This window comes from Salmo salar, chromosome 06 (genome assembly GCF_965601325.2).
Source record: "Salmo salar chromosome 06, fSalSal1, whole genome shotgun sequence".
In the NCBI taxonomy this organism is placed as follows: Eukaryota; Metazoa; Chordata; class Actinopteri; order Salmoniformes; family Salmonidae; genus Salmo; species Salmo salar.
This window is the reverse complement of record NC_138296.1, coordinates 23,739,212-23,762,366: the sequence shown is the minus strand read 5'-3', so window position 1 is coordinate 23,762,366 and position 23,155 is coordinate 23,739,212. Positions and strand designations below refer to the sequence as shown.

Genomic DNA, 23,155 nt, shown 5'->3' with positions numbered 1-23,155 from the left:
TTATTCATTATCATCGAAAACTCAAAACTGATGCTAGATCAGCACTTATACTCAGACACTTACGGGCCCAACTACATTGGAACTTGACTTATCTCTTCGAAAGGGATTATTAGTGTTAAAGAATGTAGTGAAGGTGTAGAATGACTACAATGCAGACATGACTCGACAGAACTGCTTTTCCCACTAAAATGTGCGTGAGCCAGCCTTCACATGCCCTTATTTTTGGGTTTCCCCGTATACTGTATGGGAACAATAGTGGTCCTGTTTGGTCTCTCGGTCTTCTCCTTCTCTCTCCGTCCTCCTGAATTCTCAGCCTTCTGTCTGGAAACCTGTGGGACACAAGCTGGCTATTCACGTCGGTCCTTTTCTCCTCTCAATCTCTCTCCACAAACACACACACACACACACCTCAATCAGGCTTTTCACTTTGTTCTCTTTCTCACACTCCTCTCCTCGCTGTCTGTACATCCCACCTACACAGACTGCAGAAATGGTTTGGAACTGGTTTCCTACTTCTATGATATGGCACAGTTCCTCTATCTGCTCTCAGTGTATTTCAGCTATGTGTATGATTGCAGAACATTTGTTTGAAATTCAGTCACCGGTAATAAAATGCATGTAATCTGATATTTGGCTGAACATTTTTGATTGGAACCATAGTTGAACAAACCAAATGTGATTTGAAACACTGAAAACGCCATGTTTCTTCAATCTATACATTGTGTTTCTATGGTCTGAAAGCCCCGCTGCAGCACACGCACGGGGAGGTCAGCCAAGCAGCTCTCCACTGTCCCTGCCAAGACCCGTCTCCATCTTGGCTCCATCTATTCCAGTAACATCAGCCCACAGGGCCCCTGCTATTGGGTTTCTGGCATTGCGTCTCCGTCAAACGAAGGTCTTTTATCTTGGAAAGCCCATGTTCTCCGCAGGGCAGCCACTCAAATGGAGTCGATACTAAAGGCACGAGCCAAGTTGTGCCGATCAAACAAATTATGGTTGGCTTTAGCTCTGGCATCACTCTGTGTGTTCAGTCAGTTTGGAGTCAAAGATGTTTAGGAGAGACTGTTGGACTTATTTTGTGATGCAGTTTTTGCTAATGAGAAAAACATGTGTCTTTCAATGTCTGATCATACAATAAGATGATGTCCCTCTACTATGTCCTTCAGATGGGCCTCTCTGCTGACATCTCTGCTTTCAGGTAGGATACAGCTAGCCTGGTCCCAGATCAGTTTGTGCTGTCTTGCCAAATTGCCTTTGAAGTAGACGAGACTGCACAAACAGATCTTGGACCAGGTTTGGTTAGGATATAGCTGGTTTGATATTTAGTGACTCTGACTTCAGTAGGCTTGGCTGGGATGAATTAGGGACTGATGAATCTATGGGGAGGTTGGTGGAGGAATGGTGGTGGGGGGTGGATGAGCAGTACGTTAGCTTTGTTCCCACTGCAGAAATACAGTGTGTTATCAATGTTGAGGGTGTAGTAATGTACAGAATAGAGCCAATCCTTCCACAGTCCTCTGGGCCCCAGGGACCCCTGCTAGATGCTCAGCTATAGAGAGATGACAGAGGGGAGAGATGGAGGGAGAGAGAACAGAGGAATGAAAAAGAGACAAGCCTGGAATGAGCGGCCAAGTTTTGAGTGGAAAGCTAGACTTTGAGAAGTGCGGGGAGGGTTGTACAGTACAACATTTTGTCTTTAAGATTCAGTCTTCTCAGAACTTTACAGCAGGACAACACGGAGCAGCTCCACTGGAAAACAAGACAAGGACACACTGAGTTTTGTAAGTACTCGCACGCGCGTGCGTGTGTGCGCGTGTGCGCGACTCTTCCTAGCAAATGGTCTTCATTAAAGCCAAGTCAAAACTCTTTCTGTAATTCAGTGGAAAAAGGGAACAGACACTGATGGCATGTTACCATGTTTACCTAAAGTAAGGCCTCTGGGCTGACAGGGAGGGAAGAAAACTCTCTTGCTCCAGTACTCTCTCTCTCCCTCTCTCTCTCGTTCCAGTACTCCCCCTCTCTCTTCCTCTGTTTCTATCGCTTTATCAGAAAACCAGAAGAAATAGTTGGAGACACTCTAAAGAACATATTAAAAAAGGCTGTTGTCCTTCCACAGCGCTTTTGTTATCCTGTAAAAGTTGGATAGTACTCTCTCCCTCTCTTTGACTTGTCCTGTCTAAGGGATAGTAATGAGAGTTACTGTTGTGTTGGAGGGACCCAGGGGGCTCTGGTTACGGAGGATTCTGCACATGCTCAGTCTACACTACCCTGGTGCTGACCGGATCAATCTGGCACAGCGCTTAGCAACACAGCTGGGAAAGCTTCAGCGAATGGGTGGCTCTAAAACTCTCAGGAAAGACAGCAACGCTGTGATGAAGTCAAACTTGTGCTCCGAAAACCACAGAACTCTGACGGTTTATCTACTTAGCGGTCCCCTCTTTAAACATAGTTTCTCTGCATTTACTGATTTTATACATACACACACACACACAATACAGGGCTTTGAAATAGGGTGCCTTTAGTTAGAGAATACAGGGCTTCTTATAAACATTGTAAAACGGACTAAATACACCCAGGATTTATTTTTATTCCCAGTTGATGTTGATGCGTGATCACCCCTCTGACCCCGAGCAGGAAGTGGGGAGCTGGCTGGATGTGTGCTGAGGGTGTATGTTGAGGGAGTATTAGGCTAGAGTAAATCTGCCTCCCTAATGGCACCTTATTCCCTATGTAGTGCACTCCTTTTGACCAGAGCCCTATGGGAATTGGGTGCCATTTGGCACACAGTCTAATAGTTAGGTGGATGTGGGTTCTTCAGGGCTGGTGTGTGAGGGTTGGACATAAACTGGGACCTGTCATGAATCTACAACCATGGAATTTTTAGGGGAGATTTTGGTCATCTGTCCAAGGTTACTTTTTCCAGTTGCTCACTTTCTCCTCCTGTTCAGAGAAAACATTCAGTTTCTTACATAAATTACCCGAAGACTTTTCACAAAGTACAGACTCAGTCATTTCACTGGACCAGCAGGGTTTGTGATGAATGAAACCAAATAAAGCCATCCATCCAGGAACAGTAGTTGCTGTAAAAACGAATGAGGTATTTGATTAAATGTGAAAAAGTGATCCCTTTCATCCCCAAAAAAACTCAGGTGATGGATTGCGCATGTGTGTGTGTTAGACATGTGGTGCTTTAGCCCCTGGTAGGTATATAATTTCACTTCCTGTGTGGCCAGAAACACAGCTGTTTCCTTCGCTCTTTAATCACAGACAACTAGTTGTATCAAAGAACCTACTGAGACATGCCTCTCCCTGGAGCAGTATGTACACCACTGCAGTAGAAACTAGAACCACTGCAGTAGAAACTAGAACCACTGCAGTAGAAACTAGAACCACTGCAGTAGAAACTAGAACCACTGCAGTAGAAACTAGAACCACTGCAGTAGAAACTAGAACCACTGCAGTAGAAACTAGAACCACTGCAGTAGAAACTAGAACCACTGCAGTAGAAACTAGAACCACTGTAGAACTGGGATTTCAAGGGAGCAACTCTCCTTTAATGATCAAGAATTAAAGGCACACTCCTGAATGTTTGTTTCAACCGAACAGCAGCCCCACTGAGTGGTTTGTTATTAATGCCATAAAGCTGAGAGATGGGGCTATGGTGGTAAAATTGTGGTCAAAAAGAATTACAAGATGTTATCCCTTTCTCGGTATGGACACAGTTTTGCAACACGTAAACCTGCTACACAGTTACAGTACAAAATATTTAACCTACTTCTCAATCCTCCTTATCCATTGTTGGATGTAGCTCCCACAATAGCAAGTAAACACGTGGCATCATGTTTATTTGGGCCTGCTAGTCCTCTGGTATGTGTTGTGAAATGATTGGGATCCTGTGAATTCCAGGAACAAAGGGCTGAAGCAGGTCATTGGCGGGTTGTAAATCAGGGACAGACAGGAGGACCAGGGGGATGGACAGGCTGGCTTCTCTCAAACCTGTGGCTAGGGGGAAGGGAAGGATGAGGGGTAGAGGAGCAGGGACGGTGTGTCTATACACACACACACACACACACACACACACACACACACACACACACACACACACACACACACACACACACACACACACACACACACACACACACACACAGAGAAATGGCTAGACACCAGCCGAACCGAAGCATGTGGAAGCCTTAAGAATGAGTGTGCTCTCATACTCCCTTAAAATAATTTGCTTGAAAAACAAACAACAAAGTAGCAATAGTACTGTTTGTCCATCTTGAGATGCCGTAGCCAGTATACACTTCCTCAAAATGGTCAGAATTAATCTAAGATAACTCAGATTTAGATTTTTGTTGCGCATTTGTACATCTAACAAAGATGTTTGGTGCAGTATTTCTGAAGTAATTTTTTTTAATATGAAAACGAGTTGTCTAGCGTTGAATGACAACAAACACTTAGTTGTATATTATAACGACATCAAAATGTCGTTATAATATACAGTACTCATTCAAGGGTTTTTCTTTATTTTGACTATTTTCTACATTGCAGAATAATAGTGAAGACATCAAAACTATGAAATAACACATATGGAATCATGTTGTAACCAAAAAAGTGTTAAACATATATTTTAGATTCTTCAAAGTAGCCACCCTTTGCCTTGACGACAGCTTTGCACACTTGGCATTCTCTCAACCAACTTCACCTGGAATGCTTTTCCAACAGTCTTGAAGGAGTTCCCACATATGCTGAGCACTTTTCCTTCACTCTGCGGTCCAACTCATCCCAAACCGTTGAGGTCGGGTGGTTGTGGAGGCCAGGTCATCTGATGCAGCACTCAATCACTCTCCTTCTTGGTCAAATAGCTCTTACACAGCTTGGTGGTGTGTTGGCTCATTGTCCTGTTGAAAACAAATGATAGTCCCACTAAGCGCAAACCAGATGGGATGGTGTATCATTGCAGAATGCTGTGGTAGCCATGCTGTTTTTTTGTATGTTTTTTTTTTTGTTGTTGTATTTTTCGCCCCTTTTTTCTCCCCAGTTTCGTGGTATCCAATTGGTAGTAGTTACAGTCTTGTCTCATACGGACTCGGGAGAGGCGAAGGTCGAGAGCCATGGGTCCTCTGGAATACAACCCAACCAAGCCAAGCCGCACTGCTTCTTGACACAATGCCCATCCAACCCGGAAGCCAGCCGCACCAATGTGTCGGAGGAAACACCGTACACCTGGCGACCGTGTCAACGTGCACTGCGCCCGGCCCGCCACAGGAGTCGCTAGTGCGCGATGAGACAAGGATATCCCTCCCGGCCAAACCCTCCCTAACCCGGACGACGCTGGGCCAATTGTGCGCCACCCCATGGGCCTCCCGGTCACGGCCGACTGCAACAGAGCCTGGACTCAAACCCAGAATCTCTAGTGGCACAGCTAGCACTGCGATCCAGTGCCTTAGACCACTGCGCCACTCGAGAGACCGTAGCCATGCTGGTTAAGTGTGCCTTGAATTCTAAATATTTCACTGATAGTGTCACCATCAAAGCACACCCACACCACCACCTCCATGCTTCACGGTGGGAACCACACATGCGGGGATCATGCGTTCACCTACTCTGCATCTCAGAGACTTGGCGGGTGGAACCAAAAATCTCAATTTTGGAATCATTAGACAGAGTAGGACAGATTTCCACTGGTCTAATGTCCATTGCTTGGCCAAAACAAGTCTTCTTCTTATTGATGTCCTTTAGTAGTGGTTTCAATTCGACCATGAAGGCCTGATTCACGCAGTCTCATCTGAACAGTTGATGTTAACCTCTATGGGCTAGGTGGGACGCTTGCGTCCCACCTACTCAACAGCCAGTTGAATCCTGTGGCGCGCTATTCAAATCCTTAGATATGCTATTACTTCAATTTTTCAAAAATATGACTATTTTACACCATTTTAAAGATAAGACTCTCGTTAATCTAACCACACTGTCCGATTTCAAAAAGGCTTTACAACGAAAGCAAAACATTAGATTATGTCAGCAGAGTACTGAGCCAGAAATAATCAGACATCCATTTTTCAAGCTAGCATATAATGTCACATAAACCCAAACCACAGCTAAATGTAGCACTAACCTTTGATCTTCATCAGATGACAACCCTAGGACATTATGTTATACAATACATGCATGTTTTGTTCAATCAAGTTCATATTTATATCAAAAACCAGCTTTTTACATTAGCATGTGACTAGCATGTGACTAGCATTCCCACCGAACACTGCCGGTGAATTTACTAAATTACTCACGATAAACGTTCACAAAAAGCATAACAATTATTTTAAGAATTATAGATACAGAACTCCTCTATGCACTCGATATGTCCGATTTTAAAATAGCTTTTCGGTGAAAGCACATTTTGCAATATTCTCAGTAGATAGCCCGGCATCACAGGGCTAGCTATTTAGACACCCAGCAGGTTTAGCACTCATCAAAGTCAGATTTACTATAAGAAAAATGTTCTTACCTTTGTTGTCTTCGTCAGAATGCACTCCCAGGACTTCTACTTCAATAACAAATGTTGGTTTGGTCCAAAATAATCCATCGTTATATCCAAACAGCGGCGTTTTGTTCGTGCGTTCTAGACACTATCCTAAAGGCTAAATAAGGGTGACGAGCATGGCGCAATTCGTGACAAAAGAATTCTAAATATTCCATTACCGTACTTCGAAGCATGTCAACCGCTGTTTAAAATACATTTTTTATGCCATTTTTCTCATAAAAAAGCGATAATATTCCGACCGGGAATCTGCGTTTAGATAAACAGACAAAGGAAAAGAAACCATTCGGTCGAAGCGGGCACGCGCCTAAGCCCATAGTACTCTGAGTGGCCACTTGCCAAAAGCGATAAAGTGTTTCAGCCAGAGCCTGCCTCGATATCGTTCAACGTTTTCCCGGGCTCTGAGACCCTATGGAAGACGTAGGAAGTGTCACGTTATTGCACAGATCCTGAGTCTTCAATAAAAAGAGCCAAGATGAAACACTACTTCTCAGACAGGCCACTTCCTGCTTGAAATCTTCTCAGGTTTTGGCCTGCCATAGGAGTTCTGTTATACTCACAGACACCATTCAAACAGTTTTAGAAACTTTAGGGGGTTTTCTATCCAAAGCCAATAATTATATGCATAATCTAGTAACTGGGCAGGAGTAGTAACCAGATTAAATCGGGTACGTTTTTTATCCAGCCGTGCAAATACTGCCCCCTATCCCCAACAGGTTAAGATGTGTCTGTTACTTGAACTGTGAAGCATTTATTCGGTCCTCATGAGAGCCAGTTTCATATCACTTGATGGTTTTTGCAACTGCACTTAAAGAAACATTTGAAGTTCTTGAAATGTTCCACATTGACTGACCTTCATGTCTTAAAGTAATGATGGGCTGTTGTTTCTCTTTGCTTATTTGAGCTGTTCTTGCCATAATATGGACTTGGTCTTTTACCAAATAGGGCTATCTTCTGTATACCACCCCTACCTTGTCACAACACAACTAATTGGCTCAAACGCATTAAGAAGGAAAGAAATTCCACAAATTAACTTTTAACAAGGCACACCTGTTAATTGAAATGCATTCCAGGTGAATACTTCATTAAGCTGGTTGAGAGAATGCCAAGTGTGTGCAAAGCTGTCATCAAGGCAAAGGGTGGCTACTTTGAAGAATCTCAAATTTTAAATAAATTGTAATTTGTTGAACACTTTTTTGGTTACTACATGATTCCATATGTATTATTTCATAGTTTTGATGTCTTCACTATTATTCTACAATGTAGAAAATAGAAACAAATAAATACAAATCCTGGAATGAATAGGTGTGTTTTTTGACTGATACTGTATGCACAAAGTATTACCAACTGTTTCAGATGGGAAGCATGAGTGGTGTTTACCCTCTCTCTGAAGATGTTGAGGGGAGGGTGGTGTGAGTGAGAGGGGGGTGTGGCATGCCTGTGGCCCAGTGTCACATGACGGGTGAGGTGGGAGGGGCCGTGGGGTTCCTCGGTGACTGGACTGGCTCTCACTAGGGGGCTGCTCTTCAGCACGGGACAACACACACGGTGAGTTTGCGGTTCTGCCTCCCTCGCAGTGTGTACTGTGTGTGGTTTCCTTGTTCTCCCCTCTCTCTTTTTCTTTGCTTTTCTTTTTCTCCCTCCGTCTCTTCTAGTTTCCTGTTTGTCTGTGGTACAGTACTAGCTCTCTCTTTACTCTGCTGCCCAGGAGCTCCACTACTGTGTGTGAGTGTGCATGTTTATGTTAGTGTGTATTTGTTTGTCTTGATAGAAAGTTCCACTCAGATGTACTGAGGTATGGCTGTAGAGGGGAATAGGCTTTTTGTGAAGTTTATCTGTGTTGTACTGTAGAGGGGAATAAGTTTCTCTGTGTTGTACTGTAGAGGGGAATACGATTCTCTGTGTTGTACTGTACTCCCGGAACCCGACACTGTTGCTGGTTCATCCTCTAGTTTTTCTCTGTTGTTCTGGGCTCTTGGGAGTTTAGGGGGCGTAGCGGGGGAGCACAGAGTGTGTGTGTGTGTGTGGGGGGGGGGGGGTTCGGGGATAAGATTTCTGTGTGTCTCTCTAACATGGCGTCTGCAGCTCCAGGGCCAAGCCTTGTAATCAATCCTGGGAGGTGAGGAGGCTGTTTGCATAACCACAGCACTGCTTCTCTGCTGCTGCCATGTTTCATTAAGTTTCTCTGTTTCTGCTGAGCTCTGGTTAATTTCAGCTCTCCTTTCCCCTCGTTCCGTCTTTTCTCTAACTTTCCTCTAACGACGTGATCCACACATGGGGCTGTGTAGTGCTGGAAGGGACATTGATCCATGACATTGCTGTATTGCATACAGACCAGGTACAGAACACGGAGAGAGGCAGTGCAGAGCAGTACTGTACAGGGAGGGATTTCCACACGTGGAAACATGTGGAAAGAGGCAGATACTTTTAGTATAGGGTGTGAGACCCTGCTGGGAAGTAGTCTCCAGCCGCCCGTTCAAAGTGAAAAGTACTCCCTGTAGTTAAAATGATGGAGTGATGTGTCTGGAAAGTGGAGGTAGATGACTCTATTTTCGGTCTATCTCTTTCATCCCTCTCTCTTCTTTGATTGCATATTGCTGTTCTTATTGGCTGTCACAGTAAAAGCACAACTATGGCACTGCTCTGACAATGGCTTCCCACAACTTATGTTTTGTATAAACAGGTTTGACCCCAGCTATTTTACATAAGCATAGTTCACTGATATCAGGCAGTTAAAAATAAGCAGAATAACGGAAGCGCTCTTCACCTTTGAGTCAGTCGGATCTGATTTACAGACACACTAGTTCAAAGGAGCTCTGTTTTCTGGACAGTTAGGGGCTCTGGTGCATTGCAAGGTGAGAACAGACACCGTGGCTCTTCAACAGCTGCTGATGTGATGCCGGAAAGGTCGTCATTACCTGTGCGTGTGTGTGTGTGTGTGTGTGTGTGTGTGTGTGTGTGTGTGTGTGTGTGTGTGTGTGTGTGTGTTTGATTCCCAGAGGTATGGTTCTGTCTGTAGACAAACTACCTGCATCTGTTAAGTGGGTTAGTATCTACTTTGCTTACATATTATTTCTTCACTTCTCCTTGGTCATTCGTTTGCATACCATTATGACTGGTGGAGTATGGCATGTAGCCATGTAATGTATGTCCTTGTCTCCTGAAAGCGGTTTTAGTTCTGAAATGGTATGTATGAGATAATGAGGTCTGTGGTTTTAGTTCCAGTGAAGGACAGTGGGTCTAGGAAGGAAGAAGGGAAGGGGTGCAGACTGGTGTGTAGTTCATAGAGCTAGGACGATACGTCTAACATTACTGATACCGACCCAACCGACCATTTATCGAGGGCATTTTACTGCTATACGTAGCCTTTACTAGAGGAATGTGACGTTTTGAAATGAATTAAGTCTACAAATATGGGCCATTTCTAACCGGACAATTGATATCTACAACATTTTAGTCAGGCAGGTTACATTTGTGCAGGTTCGGGCTAAAGACACGTCTCAACTGAAAATATAAAGATTTTCATTTTGAAGTGGTATCTTTCACTTCCATTTGAAGCGGGCTTGCTAACTCCTATGGTCAAACATGATTGGCATGACAATGGCCATAGTAGTTAGCTATACAGCACAGACTGATCTGGGACCAGGCTAAGAGGTGGTGTCGCAGGAGGAATCTACAGTTGGTGTAAAAAGATCCTGCTCAAAATAATGAGGAAATGGTCCTGTGCATATTTTCACCAGACAATGCTGCATATCTGACCTGAAACTAAGTGCGTGAGCATGCACATTCATGTGTGTGTGTGTGTGTGTGTGTGTGTGTGTGTGTGTGTGTGTGTACCTTTGTGTTTCTCTGTGTCGATGTGTGTTTATGTTACACAGGTAGATAATGTCCCTGTGGGCAGTTAGGGGTCCTTGCATTGTCTGTTTTCTGTCAAACAGTGACAGGTCAGATAAAGAGAGACAGATAACAGCACTGCAGCATGACTGAATTAACCCCTCAACCCCTCTGTCTAACATCACTCTGAAACACACTGACCCCATCACTGGAAGTCTATGGTAGGTATGGGGTGCCGTTTGTAAAGTTAAATGTTTGGATGTAGGTTTTATAAGGTCGATGCACATTGTTACAATCTGAAGACGATTACACCTTAAAAATGTTGGAGTGTTAGAACATGCTCTCTTTGTCGTTTTATGTCTTTATTGTCCATACATTTTTAAATGAGTGTCTGATATTGTGTCATGTATTGGGCATATAGATGTGTTTGGTAAACAACTCTACACACACACATATCCCCAGCATCAGGTGACAACATCTGCTTTCACAGCCCTGCGGGGTCGTAGGCCACATTCTCAGGAGACCAGAAATGGAGAGGACCCTGGGAAACGGGTTTGGCTACACAAACACACCCACATAGAAGCACAACACTTCCCCGGTTCATTTTGGGGCTTCTCTTTGGGTCTGGCTAGGGGGTATTTGTACCATAATGCAGAGTAATGCCTGGTCTTACTGGCTGGCCTCCGTACTGCTGTGTCAGCCCCTGTCATATGACGGTGACTCATCATGTGTGCACTGTACCTGACAATGGCTTCTGTGTCCCAGGATCTGATGGCTCATCTGCAGTGTTGATGATGCCAGGCTTTCTTTTGTTCTTCACATGCATTGTCATCTGTTCCCCTCTTTCCTCCCTGGTTCTTGACCGGAGAAATTCATAGGAAGAATGAAACCAGGACTCGGTCACAACTAGTTGGACTTTCGACTGTTAGAGGAAGTCTGTTTTCTGATTTCTTGATTAATAATAGTTTGGAGTAGGGTACTCAATTTGCTTTAGAAAGGAGCTTATGGACAAAATGTCATTGTAAACATGTAGACTGAAGAGATGGCTACTCACTCTGGCTGTTAATAAAGCTATAGACGACAGGTGGAACTATCTTCTGCCTTCTTTATGGATCCCTCTTTCTTTCTCTTGTTCTCTCTCTCATGAGTCTCGGAATGTGGAGAAAAAGCAACAGATGTTTCTAGAGTACACTCATAAAAAGGTTTGTGACCAGCACAGTGAGGTTGGAAGTGTCCTAGTTGTCGTGCTTATGAATGAGCCCCATTGACATGTTTGACACGGTTCTCAGCAGGCCAGCTGTGTATACTTGTATGACCCCCCCCCCCCCCCCATGTCATATCAGTTAGGGGAGGAATGATGTCATAAACATATACACGAAACATGTAAGGCAACACTTCATTTGCATAGTCCCAAATAGATGGTTGATAGATGTTCAGTTGATGTTCAACTAACCGCAGCCCTAACCTTTTGATTAACATCATCTGACCAATGGTGAACAAATCACATTGGGTTGGAAAACTGAAATAATTAGTGTTTGCACTAATTGGACAAGTTTAGGTAATGTAGTTGTTCCCTGTTTTAAAAAATGTTCTCCCTCCTGACACACAATGTGCAGTAGATGCAGGGCTAGAGATTATAGACAGTGTAGGACAGGTGTCAAACATCTGGATCTGGCCTGCGGGGGGGGGGTTTGAGGAAAAAATAACCAACTTTTTGGGAATATTTTAGGGCCTGTTTGTAGTTAGCTGGCTGGTAAGTGGGAATGCCCCAAGCTATGCATGGAGAGAATAAATCAGATCTATTCAGTTCCCTTTCTGCTCTTCTCCTGTCTATTCCTCTCCCCTCTCTGGTATTGGGAATTCTGTCTTTATTTACAGAGCAAAGCAACTGCATACTCGGCAATGACAGAAAAAAAAAACATTCTTTATGGGCCATAATTGAAAACAGGAGCACAACAATTCCAGTAAATCTGGGAAAGTATTTTTATTTTTTTGTGGGAATTCTAAAAGTATTTTTCTGTGGATTCTTACGAAATGCATGTTTCATGCCAATTTCATCTTGAAATGAAGGAAATCTGAACCTAATTTTAGGTTGACACACCCTTTCACAGCAACAACCTGGTTGAAGAGTTTCAAGGGATAGGAGAGCCCAATGGAATTGGAATCTGGGGATGATTTGATGCTCCATAAATGGAGAAGACACATTTCAGTTGAATGAATTCAGTTGTACAACTGACTAGGTATCCCCCTTTCCCTTTCCATGACAAATGATGAGGGCCAGGTTGGGAAATTAGCCATGATATCAGGGTTAACACCACTCTTACAATGAGTGTCACCTAAATAAAGGCATCCTAATTACATGTCCTCCTCTCTTTGCAGTGCCATGGGATCTTTAATAACCACAGTGAGTCAGGCCATCTGTTTAACATTGTTTATTTAAAATGTAACCTTTATTTAACTAGGCAAGTCAGTTAAGAACAAATTCTTATTTACAATGACGGCCTACACCGGCCAAACCCGGACGACGCTGAGCCAATTGTGCGCCGCCTTATGGGATTCCCAATCACGGCCGGTTGTGATACAGCCTGGATTCGAACCAGGGTGTCTGTAGTATTGCCTCTAGCACTGAGATGCAGTGCCTTAGACCGCTGCGCCACTCGGGGAAAGACTGCCATCCGAAAGACTGCACATCCCATTCAAAAGACAGATATCCAGTAAATGTATGTAGCCTATGTAATGTAATGTAATCCACTCAATTCCAGGAAATGATCATTAGAGGGATCCATCCATGACAACATATTGCCTACATAGTGAACCTTATGGTCCCACTGATTGCTGACTGTTACTATTCAACTGACATCTGTTCTACTTAAACATTGATTACTCTCCCTGCGAATACCCTGTTTATAATGCGTTACAATCACATAAAGCTTCATGTGCCATGCATAATGCTTTATAACATAACAGAGTGTTCATAACCATTTTATAATTAGAAAGGTAGAGATAATCCATGAAAGTTCCAGAAACAGGTTCATCTTCACTTGGACTCATATCTACAATCTGCTTGGCTGACAGTTTGTCTTATTAGGTTTTGTTTTATCCTGAAGGTGGTTTGTTGTCAGCTAGCAAACACAGTGATAATGTCGAGGTTGTTCACATTCTGGGAAACCGACTGGAACCATACTCAATGGATGACATGTTTTTAAAGATGAGACACACACGACCCTCATCCATTCCTCTGCTTTTCTTGTCTGGTTAACCTTCTCTCCCTGTCCCCGTGAGATAATGTTCTGCTTATGTCTCCCAGCTGTTTAGGTTAAATGGCCAACCAGACGTTCTGACTAATGAAGGGGTCAAGGGTCATTTCAGATTTATAGGGTCATTTTCCAAAAAGCACTCAGACACCTATGTTTCGGCGCTGCACAGCGCAGGCCAAGGCATCCCTGAATATGAAATACTACATCCAATCAGTTCCATGTTATGCACTTTGGCAAGACATATTGGCTGACATACTGTAGAGCCCTCAAACTCAACTCTGGACCTCGAAGCCAGTTCCACTGCCTTTTTTTCATTGTTCCCCTCTAACCAGGGACTGATTTAGACCTGGGACACCAGGTATGTGCAGTTAACTATCAGGTAGAACAGAAAATCAGCAGGCCCCGTACGTCGTAGGGTAAGAGTTGAATACCCCTGCTGTCGAGTTTTTAGAGTTAGTTTACTTAATTTCCAGGTCTCCTTGAAGAGGGGTTTTAATCTCCAGGGATTTGATTGTGGTTAAACAAAGGCTACATTTACTTCACAAAGTTGCACAACGTCTTAGCAGTGCAGTCAGACAGAAGGTTGTCTGGTCCTCTTGTATGTGCTGTTGGTTGGTAGTGTACCTAGTGTCATCTGGTTCATGAGCTGTCAACGTACAAAGCTAGGGTTGTTACAATGCTTTGAATTGTGATACTGGTATCATCTCAGCCCTAATCCCTGCATCGTTCCTATAGAGTGTCACCCTCTAAACCCTCGAAACTAAACGTTTCTTAACCTCTATGGGACCGGCGGGACGAATTCGTCCCACCTACGTAACATCCACTGCCAGCCTGTGGCGCGATTTTCAAAATCTTCAAAATCCTATTACTTCAATTTCTCAAACATATGACTATTTTACAGCCATTTAAAGATAAGACTCTCGTTAATCTAACCACACTGTCCGATTTCAAAAAGGCTTTACAACGAAAGCAAAACATTAGATTATGTCAGCAGAGTACCAAGCCAGAAATAATCAGACACCCATTTTTCAAGCCAGCATATAATGTCACCAAAACCCAGAAGACAGCTAAATGCAGCACTCACCTTTGATGATCTTCATCAGATGACAACCCTAGGACATTGTGTTATACAATACATGCATGTTTTGTTCAATCAAGTTCATATTTATATCAAAAACCAGCTTTTTACATTAGCATGTGACGTTCAGAACTAGCATACCCCCCGCAAACTTACGGGGAATTCGCTAACATTTTACTAAATTACTCACGATAAACGTTCACAAAAAGCATAACAATTATTTTAAGAATTATAGATACAGACCTCCTCTATGCACTCGATATGTCCGATTTTAAAATAGCTTTTTGGTGAAAGCACATTTTGCAATATTCTAAGTATATAGCCCAGGCATCACGGGCTCGCTATTTAGACATCCGGCAAGTTTAGCACTCACCATAATCATATTTACTATTATAAAAATGTCATTACCTTTTGTTGTCTTCGTCAGAATGCACACCCAGGACGTCTACTTCAATAACAAATGTTGGTTTGGTCCAAAATAATCCATCGTTATATCCGAATAGCGGCGTTTTGTTCGTGCGTTCCAGACACTATCCGAAATAGTAAAGAAGTGTCGCGCGCTTGGCGCAATTCCTGACAATAAAATTCAAAGTATTCAATTGCCGTACGTCGAAGCATGTCAACCGCTGTTTAAAATCAATTTTTACGTCATTTTTCTCGTAGAAAAGCGGTAAAATTCCGACAGGGAATCTCCTTTTCGGCAAACAGAGGAAAAAATCCCAAAGGCGGGGGCGGTCGGGGTCACGCGCATAAGCTAGTGTCTCTTGATGGGCCACTTGAGAAAGGCGATAATGTGTTTCAGCCTGGGGCTGGAATGACGACATTCTCTTTTTTCCCGGGCTATGAGAGCCTATGGACGACGTGGGAAGTGTCACGTTAGAGCAGAGATCCTTAGTAAATGATAGAGATGGCAAAGAAGTTCCAGAAATGGTCAGACAGGCCACTTCCTGTAAAGGAATCTCTCAGGTTTTGACCTGCCATTTGAGTTCTGTTATACTCACAGACACCATTCAAACAGTTTTAGAAAATTTAGGGTGTTTTCTATCCATATGTAATAAGTATATGCATATTCTAGTTACTGAGTAGGAGTGGTAACCAGATTAAATCGGGTATGTTTTTTATCCAGCCGTGTCAATGCTGCCCCCTAGCCCTAACAGGTTTTAACAACCAGGAATGGGAGATTAGTGTGTGTTTCTATTTACTTCTTCTTAAACAGGCCCAAACACAGCCAAGATGTACCAGAGCTCTCTGGCTCCCTGTAGAGGCAACAGACAGGTACATGTATGGCCCATTCTCCCAAAGGGGTGCTGCAGTGTCCCCTGAAGAGGGAAGGAAAAAGAGACAAGCTGTGACTCTTATTTAACGAAGAGAGGCTCGAGACTCTGTCGCCTTGTTAACCATGATCTTTCACTCCTCACCTTGCAGAGCCTGTTGTAACACTCATCATAGCAGTTCTGTACCATGGTCAGATAGAGTTATGCCCCATCCTCTCCAAAGGGGTTCTGCGGTGTCCCCTGATGGGAAGGGAAAGGGCTTTGCAGTGACTCTATTTGGGATGGACACTGCGTCGTCTTGTCTCTGGATCCATGGAGATGAGCCATTGCACCTAACCTCACCCAATGAGTCTTTTACATCAGTCGGAGCCTTTTGTAAGTAACTCTGTTTACAGTACGTGACTGGCATATGAGGTTAGCTGGACATACAATACCAGTCAAAAGTTTGGACACACCTACTCATTCAAGGGTTTTTCTTTATTTGACTATTTTCTGCATTGTAGAATAATAGTGAAGACATCAAAACTATGAAATAACAAATAACACATTCATGTAGTAACCAAAAAAGTGTTAAACAAATATTTTATATTTGAGGTTCTTCAAAGTAGCCACCCTTTGCCTTGATAAAAGCTTTGCACACTCTTGGCATTCTCTCAAACAGCTTCGTGAGGTAGTCACCTGGAATGCATTTCAATTAACAGGTGTGCCTTAATTTGTGGAATTTCTTTCCTTAATGCGTTTGAGCTAGTCAGTAGTGTCGTGACAAGGTAGGGGTGGTATACAGAAGATAGCCCTATTTGGTAAAAGACCAAGTCCATATTATGGCAAGAACAGCTCAAATAAGCAAAGAGAAGCGACAGTCCATCATTACGTTGACATGAAGGTCAGTCTATCGGGAAAATGTCAAGAACTTTGAACGTGCGGTTGCAAAAACCATCAGGCACTATGATGAAACTGTCTCTCATAAGGACCACCACAGGAAAGGAAGACCCAGAGTTACCTATTCTACAGAGGATAAGTTCATTGGAGTTACCAGCCTCAGAAATTGCAGTCCAAATAAATGCTTCACAGAGTTCAAGTAACAGACATATCTCAACATCAACTGTTCAGAGGAGACGGTGTGAATCAGGCCTTCATGGTCGAATTGCTGCAAAGAAACCACTACTAAAGGACACCAATAATGAGAGACATGCTTGGGCCAAGAAACACGAGCAATAGACATTAGACCAGTGGAAATCTGTCCTTTGGTCTGAGTCCAAATTTTAGATTTTTGGTTCCAACCGCCGTGTCTTTGTGAGACGCAGAGTAGCTATCCCATCTGGTTTGCGCTTTGTGGGACTATCATTTGTTTTTCAACAGGACAATGACCCAACACACCTCCAGGCTGTGTAAGGACTATTTGACAAAGAAGGGGAATGATGGAGTCCTGCATCAGATGACCTGGCCTCCACAATCACCCGACCTCAACCCAATTGACATGGTTTGGGATGGGTTGGACGGCAGAGTGAAGAAAAAGCAGCCAACAAGTGCTCAGCATATATGGGAACTCCTTCAAGACTGTTGGAAAAGCATTCCAGGTGAAGAATTGGTTCCTGGTTGAGAGTGCCCAGAGTGCACAAAGCTGTCATCAAGGTGGCTTGAAGAATCTGAAATATATTTTGATTTGTTAAACACTTTTTTGGTTAATACATGATTCCGTATGTGGTATTTCATAGTTTTGATGTCTTCACTATTATTCTACAATGTAGAATATAGTAAAAATAAAGAAAATCCCTTGAATGAGTAGGTGTATCCAAACTTTGGACTGGTACTGTAGGTAGCCTGGTCTGTTTGTGCTTCAGCCAACTCCTCAGTCATCCTTTCTTCTACTGTATGCCATGACAACACACATGACAGAAGAGTTGGCTGAAGCACAAACATTCTGGTCACCAGATCTATCTATGGCCAACCACCCTCATATGCCAGTCAAGAACTGTAAGCGCAGGGTAGAGCCAGGTATTGGAAGTTAGAATAGTGACATGTTGATCAGTATTACTCTGTACCTGTTGCAGTGGAAACTACTAGAGGAGAGGGTCCTGCATAACTGTTGACTGGTGTCTGGACCAGGATGGGGAAGTGGTGTGGAGGCCAGCTAGAGCTAGTTCCCTATAGGCTAGGTGTGTCTCTAACTCTGCCCGTTTCTATAGAAACATTTTACTTTGACATCATACTCAATTCACAAGACTTTTCTTTTGAAAACGGACTGGTATCAAGTGTTATCAGGGAACAAGATATACTAGCCTATTCTCTTCCTACCAGAACCTAGTGTAGTAGTCTTTACAGTGAACTCTGGGATTTTCCTGGGTTTCTCTCTTCAGTGTTGTTGTTATCGGAGTTGTAACTAGCTGGAGGGAGGAGGGATGGAATCCTGATGGCTGTAAAATTCTTGGCAGCCTGCCCTGGGGGCTCCAAGAGAGGAGCTGACTGTCCTCCTTGAAGTGTGTGTGTGTTTGTCAGTCATCCTTAATAGCACTCTTGATTCCAGAGTTGTGAGTAGGTCAGGTTACAGCCCAGTGATTTCTCTCTTTTTCACTCTCTCATCAGCAGGACACACCATATTAAACAATATGCCTGGTGATCAGGCACCACCCAGCATACATAGTTAACTTGAGTTAGAATCTGCAGGGGGGTCCTCCTGTAACTCAGGAAAATATACAGAATATTATTCTATGAATGTATACGAGTCCTGCGGTGGTCAGACAAACATGTACTGTGTATCTAACCCTCAGTAGAGACTGTTTACTTCAATATGACTGTTGAGTAAGTGTGTGACTGCAGAAGGCTCTGGGTGGTGCTGAAACACGATTGGTTCAGTACTGCGGAAGGCCCCGGGTGGTGCTGAAACACGATTGGTTCAGTACTGTAGAAGGCTCTGGGTGGTGCTGAAACATGGTTGGTTCAGTAATAACAGGTAGTGATATGGGGGGGGGGGGGGCTTTCTTTACATTTCCTTAGTTTATGGTCCGCTAGTCTACACCTCGTCAACTTTTACACTGTCTCCCCAGCTCCAACACACACACACACACACACACACACACACACACACACACACACACACACACACACACACACACACACACACACACACACACCACAGGTAGTTGTCCTGGTGTGCTCAGCTGTCTGTTAGTATTAGCAGGGCTTTGGCCCATGTTAGGTCCTAATGTATGGATATTTGTTCAGACTAGTGTGTGGTCTCTAGCCCAGGTCTAGCTAGGTTATTATGTCTATCTAGTAACTAGCTCCTCACATCCTTCCAACTCCTTCACTTGTTTCTGATGACACAGCAATATGGTTCTGATATTCTTATGTTATACTCACTGTATATGTTTAGTGTAAGTTGGTTACTTGAATGTATAAGGTTTTTGTTATCTTGCTACTTTAAATTATTTTCTCTATTTCACAGTAGGAAGCTCATGTGATGTGTCCAGTATGTTTCAAAGATACATGATCACACGAGAGTAAATAAATGGTTTATCCACTTGTACTGACATGTATTTCTCTCTCCCTCTCTCCTCAGGGTCAGAGGTCACTACCAGCTACAGCAGTAGAGCCATGTCTGAGGTGGCCGTGCCCGAGATGATGCCACCCCCAGCGGTGCCCGCAGCGTGCCAGGCGGAGAAGCCTGTGCCAGGTCCTGGCATGGGGGACTTCAGCTATGTGGGCATCGATGCCATCCTGGAACAGATGCGGAGGAAAGCCATGAAACAGGGCTTCGAACTCAACATCATGGTAGTGGGTGAGTTAACATGAAGGGAGAGAACATACCCACACAAACAGATCAAATTCAATCAATCACATTTATTTTATAAAGCCCTTTTTACGTCAGCTGTGCTTTACAAATACCCAGCCTAAAACCCCAACGAGCGAGCAATGCAAATGCCATACACACACACACACACACACACACACACACACACACACACACACACACACACACACACACACACACACACACACACACACACACACACACACACAATCAGCACAACATCATGGTAGTGGGTGAGTTAACATGGTGAGAGACGAATGCATGTGTACTGTATATGATCATAGGTTTACATCAAATGAGCTCAACATCCTGGTCTGCTGTTATCCAGCCTGAAGAAACACATGCCAGAAGGTTGTGGTGTGTGATAGGGACCAGGTTGTGGTTACGGTGAGAGGCTGTTATCCAGCCTGAAGAAACACATGCCAGAAGGTTGTGGTGTGTGATAGGGACCAGGTTGTGGTTACGGTGAGAGGCTGTTATCCAGCCTGAAGAAACACATGCCAGAAGGTTGTGGTGTGGGCCGGTGGGACGGTGAGGGCGACCAGCCGGCCTGCCGGGTGTGGGGGATGGGCCGGTTGGACAGTGAGAGGCTGTTATCCAGCCTGAAGAAACACATGCCAGAAGGTTGTCGTGTGTGATAGGGACCAGGTTGTGTTTACAGTGAGAGGCTGAGTTACTGTTATCCTCTCCTGTGTTATTCAAGGAGGATATATCTCTAATTTAACCAGAGGATCTCTCTAATTAAGAAACACACACACACACACACACACACACACAGCCTTTTGACCCTCCCACCATACTGACTCTCCCTCATCAGTGTGTGATGGCTCCTTTTTAAAACGGTCGATTTTTAAAACACACACGCCTTCCTTCTCCAGACCAGCCCCTATAAAACCCCTTTGCCATGCTGTCTCCACACCACGTCTCCATTTGATGATGTCGCGACTGTCAGTCTGCTCTGTGGGTTCTTTCCGTGGATAAAACGGCTCACTTAGACTACAGCCTACAGGGATACTTCAAGGAAGGAGGATGCAGACTCATCCATGGAAAAGAAAATCCAAAACGACCACCTAGTCTCCTGCAGTGTATATGTGCACTCGGGTGTAATTTGTGAGAACAGCTGTAGGGAAGGAGACAGAATACAGGATGTTAGGTTAATGTTTTAATTTCTCTGCTACAGACTGCTCTGGTATATAATAAGTGTACTGAACAAAAATATAAATTCAACAATTTCAATTATTTTACTGAGTTACAGTTCATATAAGGATATCAGTCAATTGAAATAAATTCATTAGGCCCTAATCTATGGATTTCACGGCTGGGCAGGGGCACAGCCATAGACATTCCTGCAGTCAGCATGCCAATTGCACGCTCCCCTCAACTTGAGACATCTGTGGCATTATGTTGTGTGACAAAACAGCACATTTTATAGTGGCCTTTTGTTCTCCCCAGCACAAGGTGCACCTGTGTAATGATCATGCTTTTTAATCAGCTTCTTGATATGCCTCACCTTTCAGGTGGATGGATTATCTTGGTAAAGGAGAAATCCTCACTAACAGGGATGTAAACAAATTTGTGCACAAAATTTGAGAGAAATAAGCTTTTTTTGTGCAAATGGAACATTTTTTATTTTTGTTCAGTGTGTATTATACAGAGGATATATAGAAAGGATGAAGAGTTGGAATGAAAAGTACACTACACTCCTCTCACATCAATCATGCCTCATAGGAATCCCCCATACTGAATAGTGCTGTGTCCTACATGGAACTGTCTCATAAGAATCCCCCATACTGAATAGTGGTGTGTCCTACATGGAACTGTCTCATAAGAATCCCCCATACTGAATAGTGGTGTGTCCTACATGGAACTGTCTCCTAAGAATCCCCCATACTGTATAGTGGTGTGTCCTACATGGAACTGTCTCATAAGAATCCCCCATACTGTATAGTGGTGTGTCCTACATGGAACTGTCTCCTAAGAATCCCCCATACTGTATAGTGGTGTGTCCTACATGGAACTGTCTCATAAGAATCCCTCATACTGTATAGTGGTGTGTGCTACATGGAACTGTCTCCTAAGAATCCCCCATACTGTATAGTGGTGTGTCCTACATGGAACTGTCTCATAAGAATCCCCCATACTGAATAGTGGTGTGTCCTACATGGAACTGCATTTTGAATCCTCTTTAGAAAGGTCAGTATACAGTAGTTCCGCTGAGTGGGACACATCTACATGTTCTTCAGCCTACTTTTCTGTACTGCACTGGAAGTGGGTGAGAGGGTGTGTGGGTAGGGTAATGAGGGGGTTGAGGGGTGAGGCAGGGCCCATGGTTAGTGTCTGTTCTCTCTCTCTCTGTGATGTGGAGTATGCCGACAAATCTGCATTCCTTTCACATTCCCCTGTGGTTGGCCCTGGTGTCCTGGATACAGAGCTCGGCAACCTGCCACCCATTCAGGGTGGTGTGTGTGTGTGTGTGTGTGTGTGTGTGTGTGTGTGTGTGTGTGTGTGTGTGTGTGTGTGTGTGTGTGTGTGTGTGTGTGTGTGCAAAAGTTTGGGGTCACTTAGAAATGTCCTTGTTGTTGAAAGAAAAGCAACAACAAAAATGTCCATTAAAATAACAAACTGATCAGAAATAGTGTAGACATTGTTAATGTTGTAAACGACTATTGAAGCTGGAAACGGCTGATTTTTTTTAATGGAATATCTACATAGGCGTACGGAGGCCCATTATCAGCAACCATCACTCCTGTGTTCCAATGGCACGTTGTTAGCTAATCCAAGTTTATCATTTTAAAAGGCTAATTGATCATTAGAAAACCCTTTTGCAATTATGTTAGCACAGCTGAAAACTGTTGTTCTGATTAATAAAGCAGTAAAACTGGCCTTCTTTAGACTAGTTGAGTATCTGGAGCTTCAGCATTTGTGTGTTCGATTACAGGCTCAAAATTACCAGAAACAAAGGACTTTCTTCTGAAACTCGTCAGTCTATTCTTGTTCTGAGAAATGAAGGCTATTCCATGCGAGAAATTGCCAAGAAACTGAAGATCTCGTACATCGCTGTGTACTACTCCCTTCACAGAACAGCGCAAACTGGCTCTAACCAGAATAGAAAGAGGAGTGGGAGGCCCCGGTGCATAACTGAGCAAGAGGACAAGTGCATTAGAGTGTCTAGTTTGAGAAACAGATGCCTCACAAGTCCTCAACTGGCAGCTTCATTAAATAGTACCTGCAAAACACCAGTTTCAACGTCAACAGTGAAGAGGCAACTCCAGGATGCTGACCTTCTAGGCAGAATTGCAAAGAAAAAGCCATATCTCAGACTGGCCAATAAAAAATCAATATTAAGATATGCAAAAGAACAGA

The 23,155-nt window shown here is 43.7% G+C and overlaps 1 protein-coding gene across 6 annotated transcripts in view; it reads left to right on the top strand.

Moving 5' to 3' along the window:
* The window catches only part of septin9b (septin-9), a 116,599-nt gene that overhangs the window by 74,214 nt on the left and 19,230 nt on the right, over positions 1-23,155 (top strand). For 3 of the 6 annotated variants that reach the window (XM_045719945.2, XM_045719946.2, XM_014202870.3), the window contains one exon: positions 19,541-19,759. In XM_045719945.2, the coding sequence (XP_045575901.2) occupies positions 19,541-19,759 (219 nt within the window). Of the gene's footprint in view, positions 1-8,005; positions 8,087-8,241; positions 8,264-19,540; positions 19,760-20,000; positions 20,026-23,155 lie in introns of those variants that run through there. The other 3 variants (XM_014202872.3, XM_082976384.1, XM_082976385.1) reach the window with 3 other exon arrangements.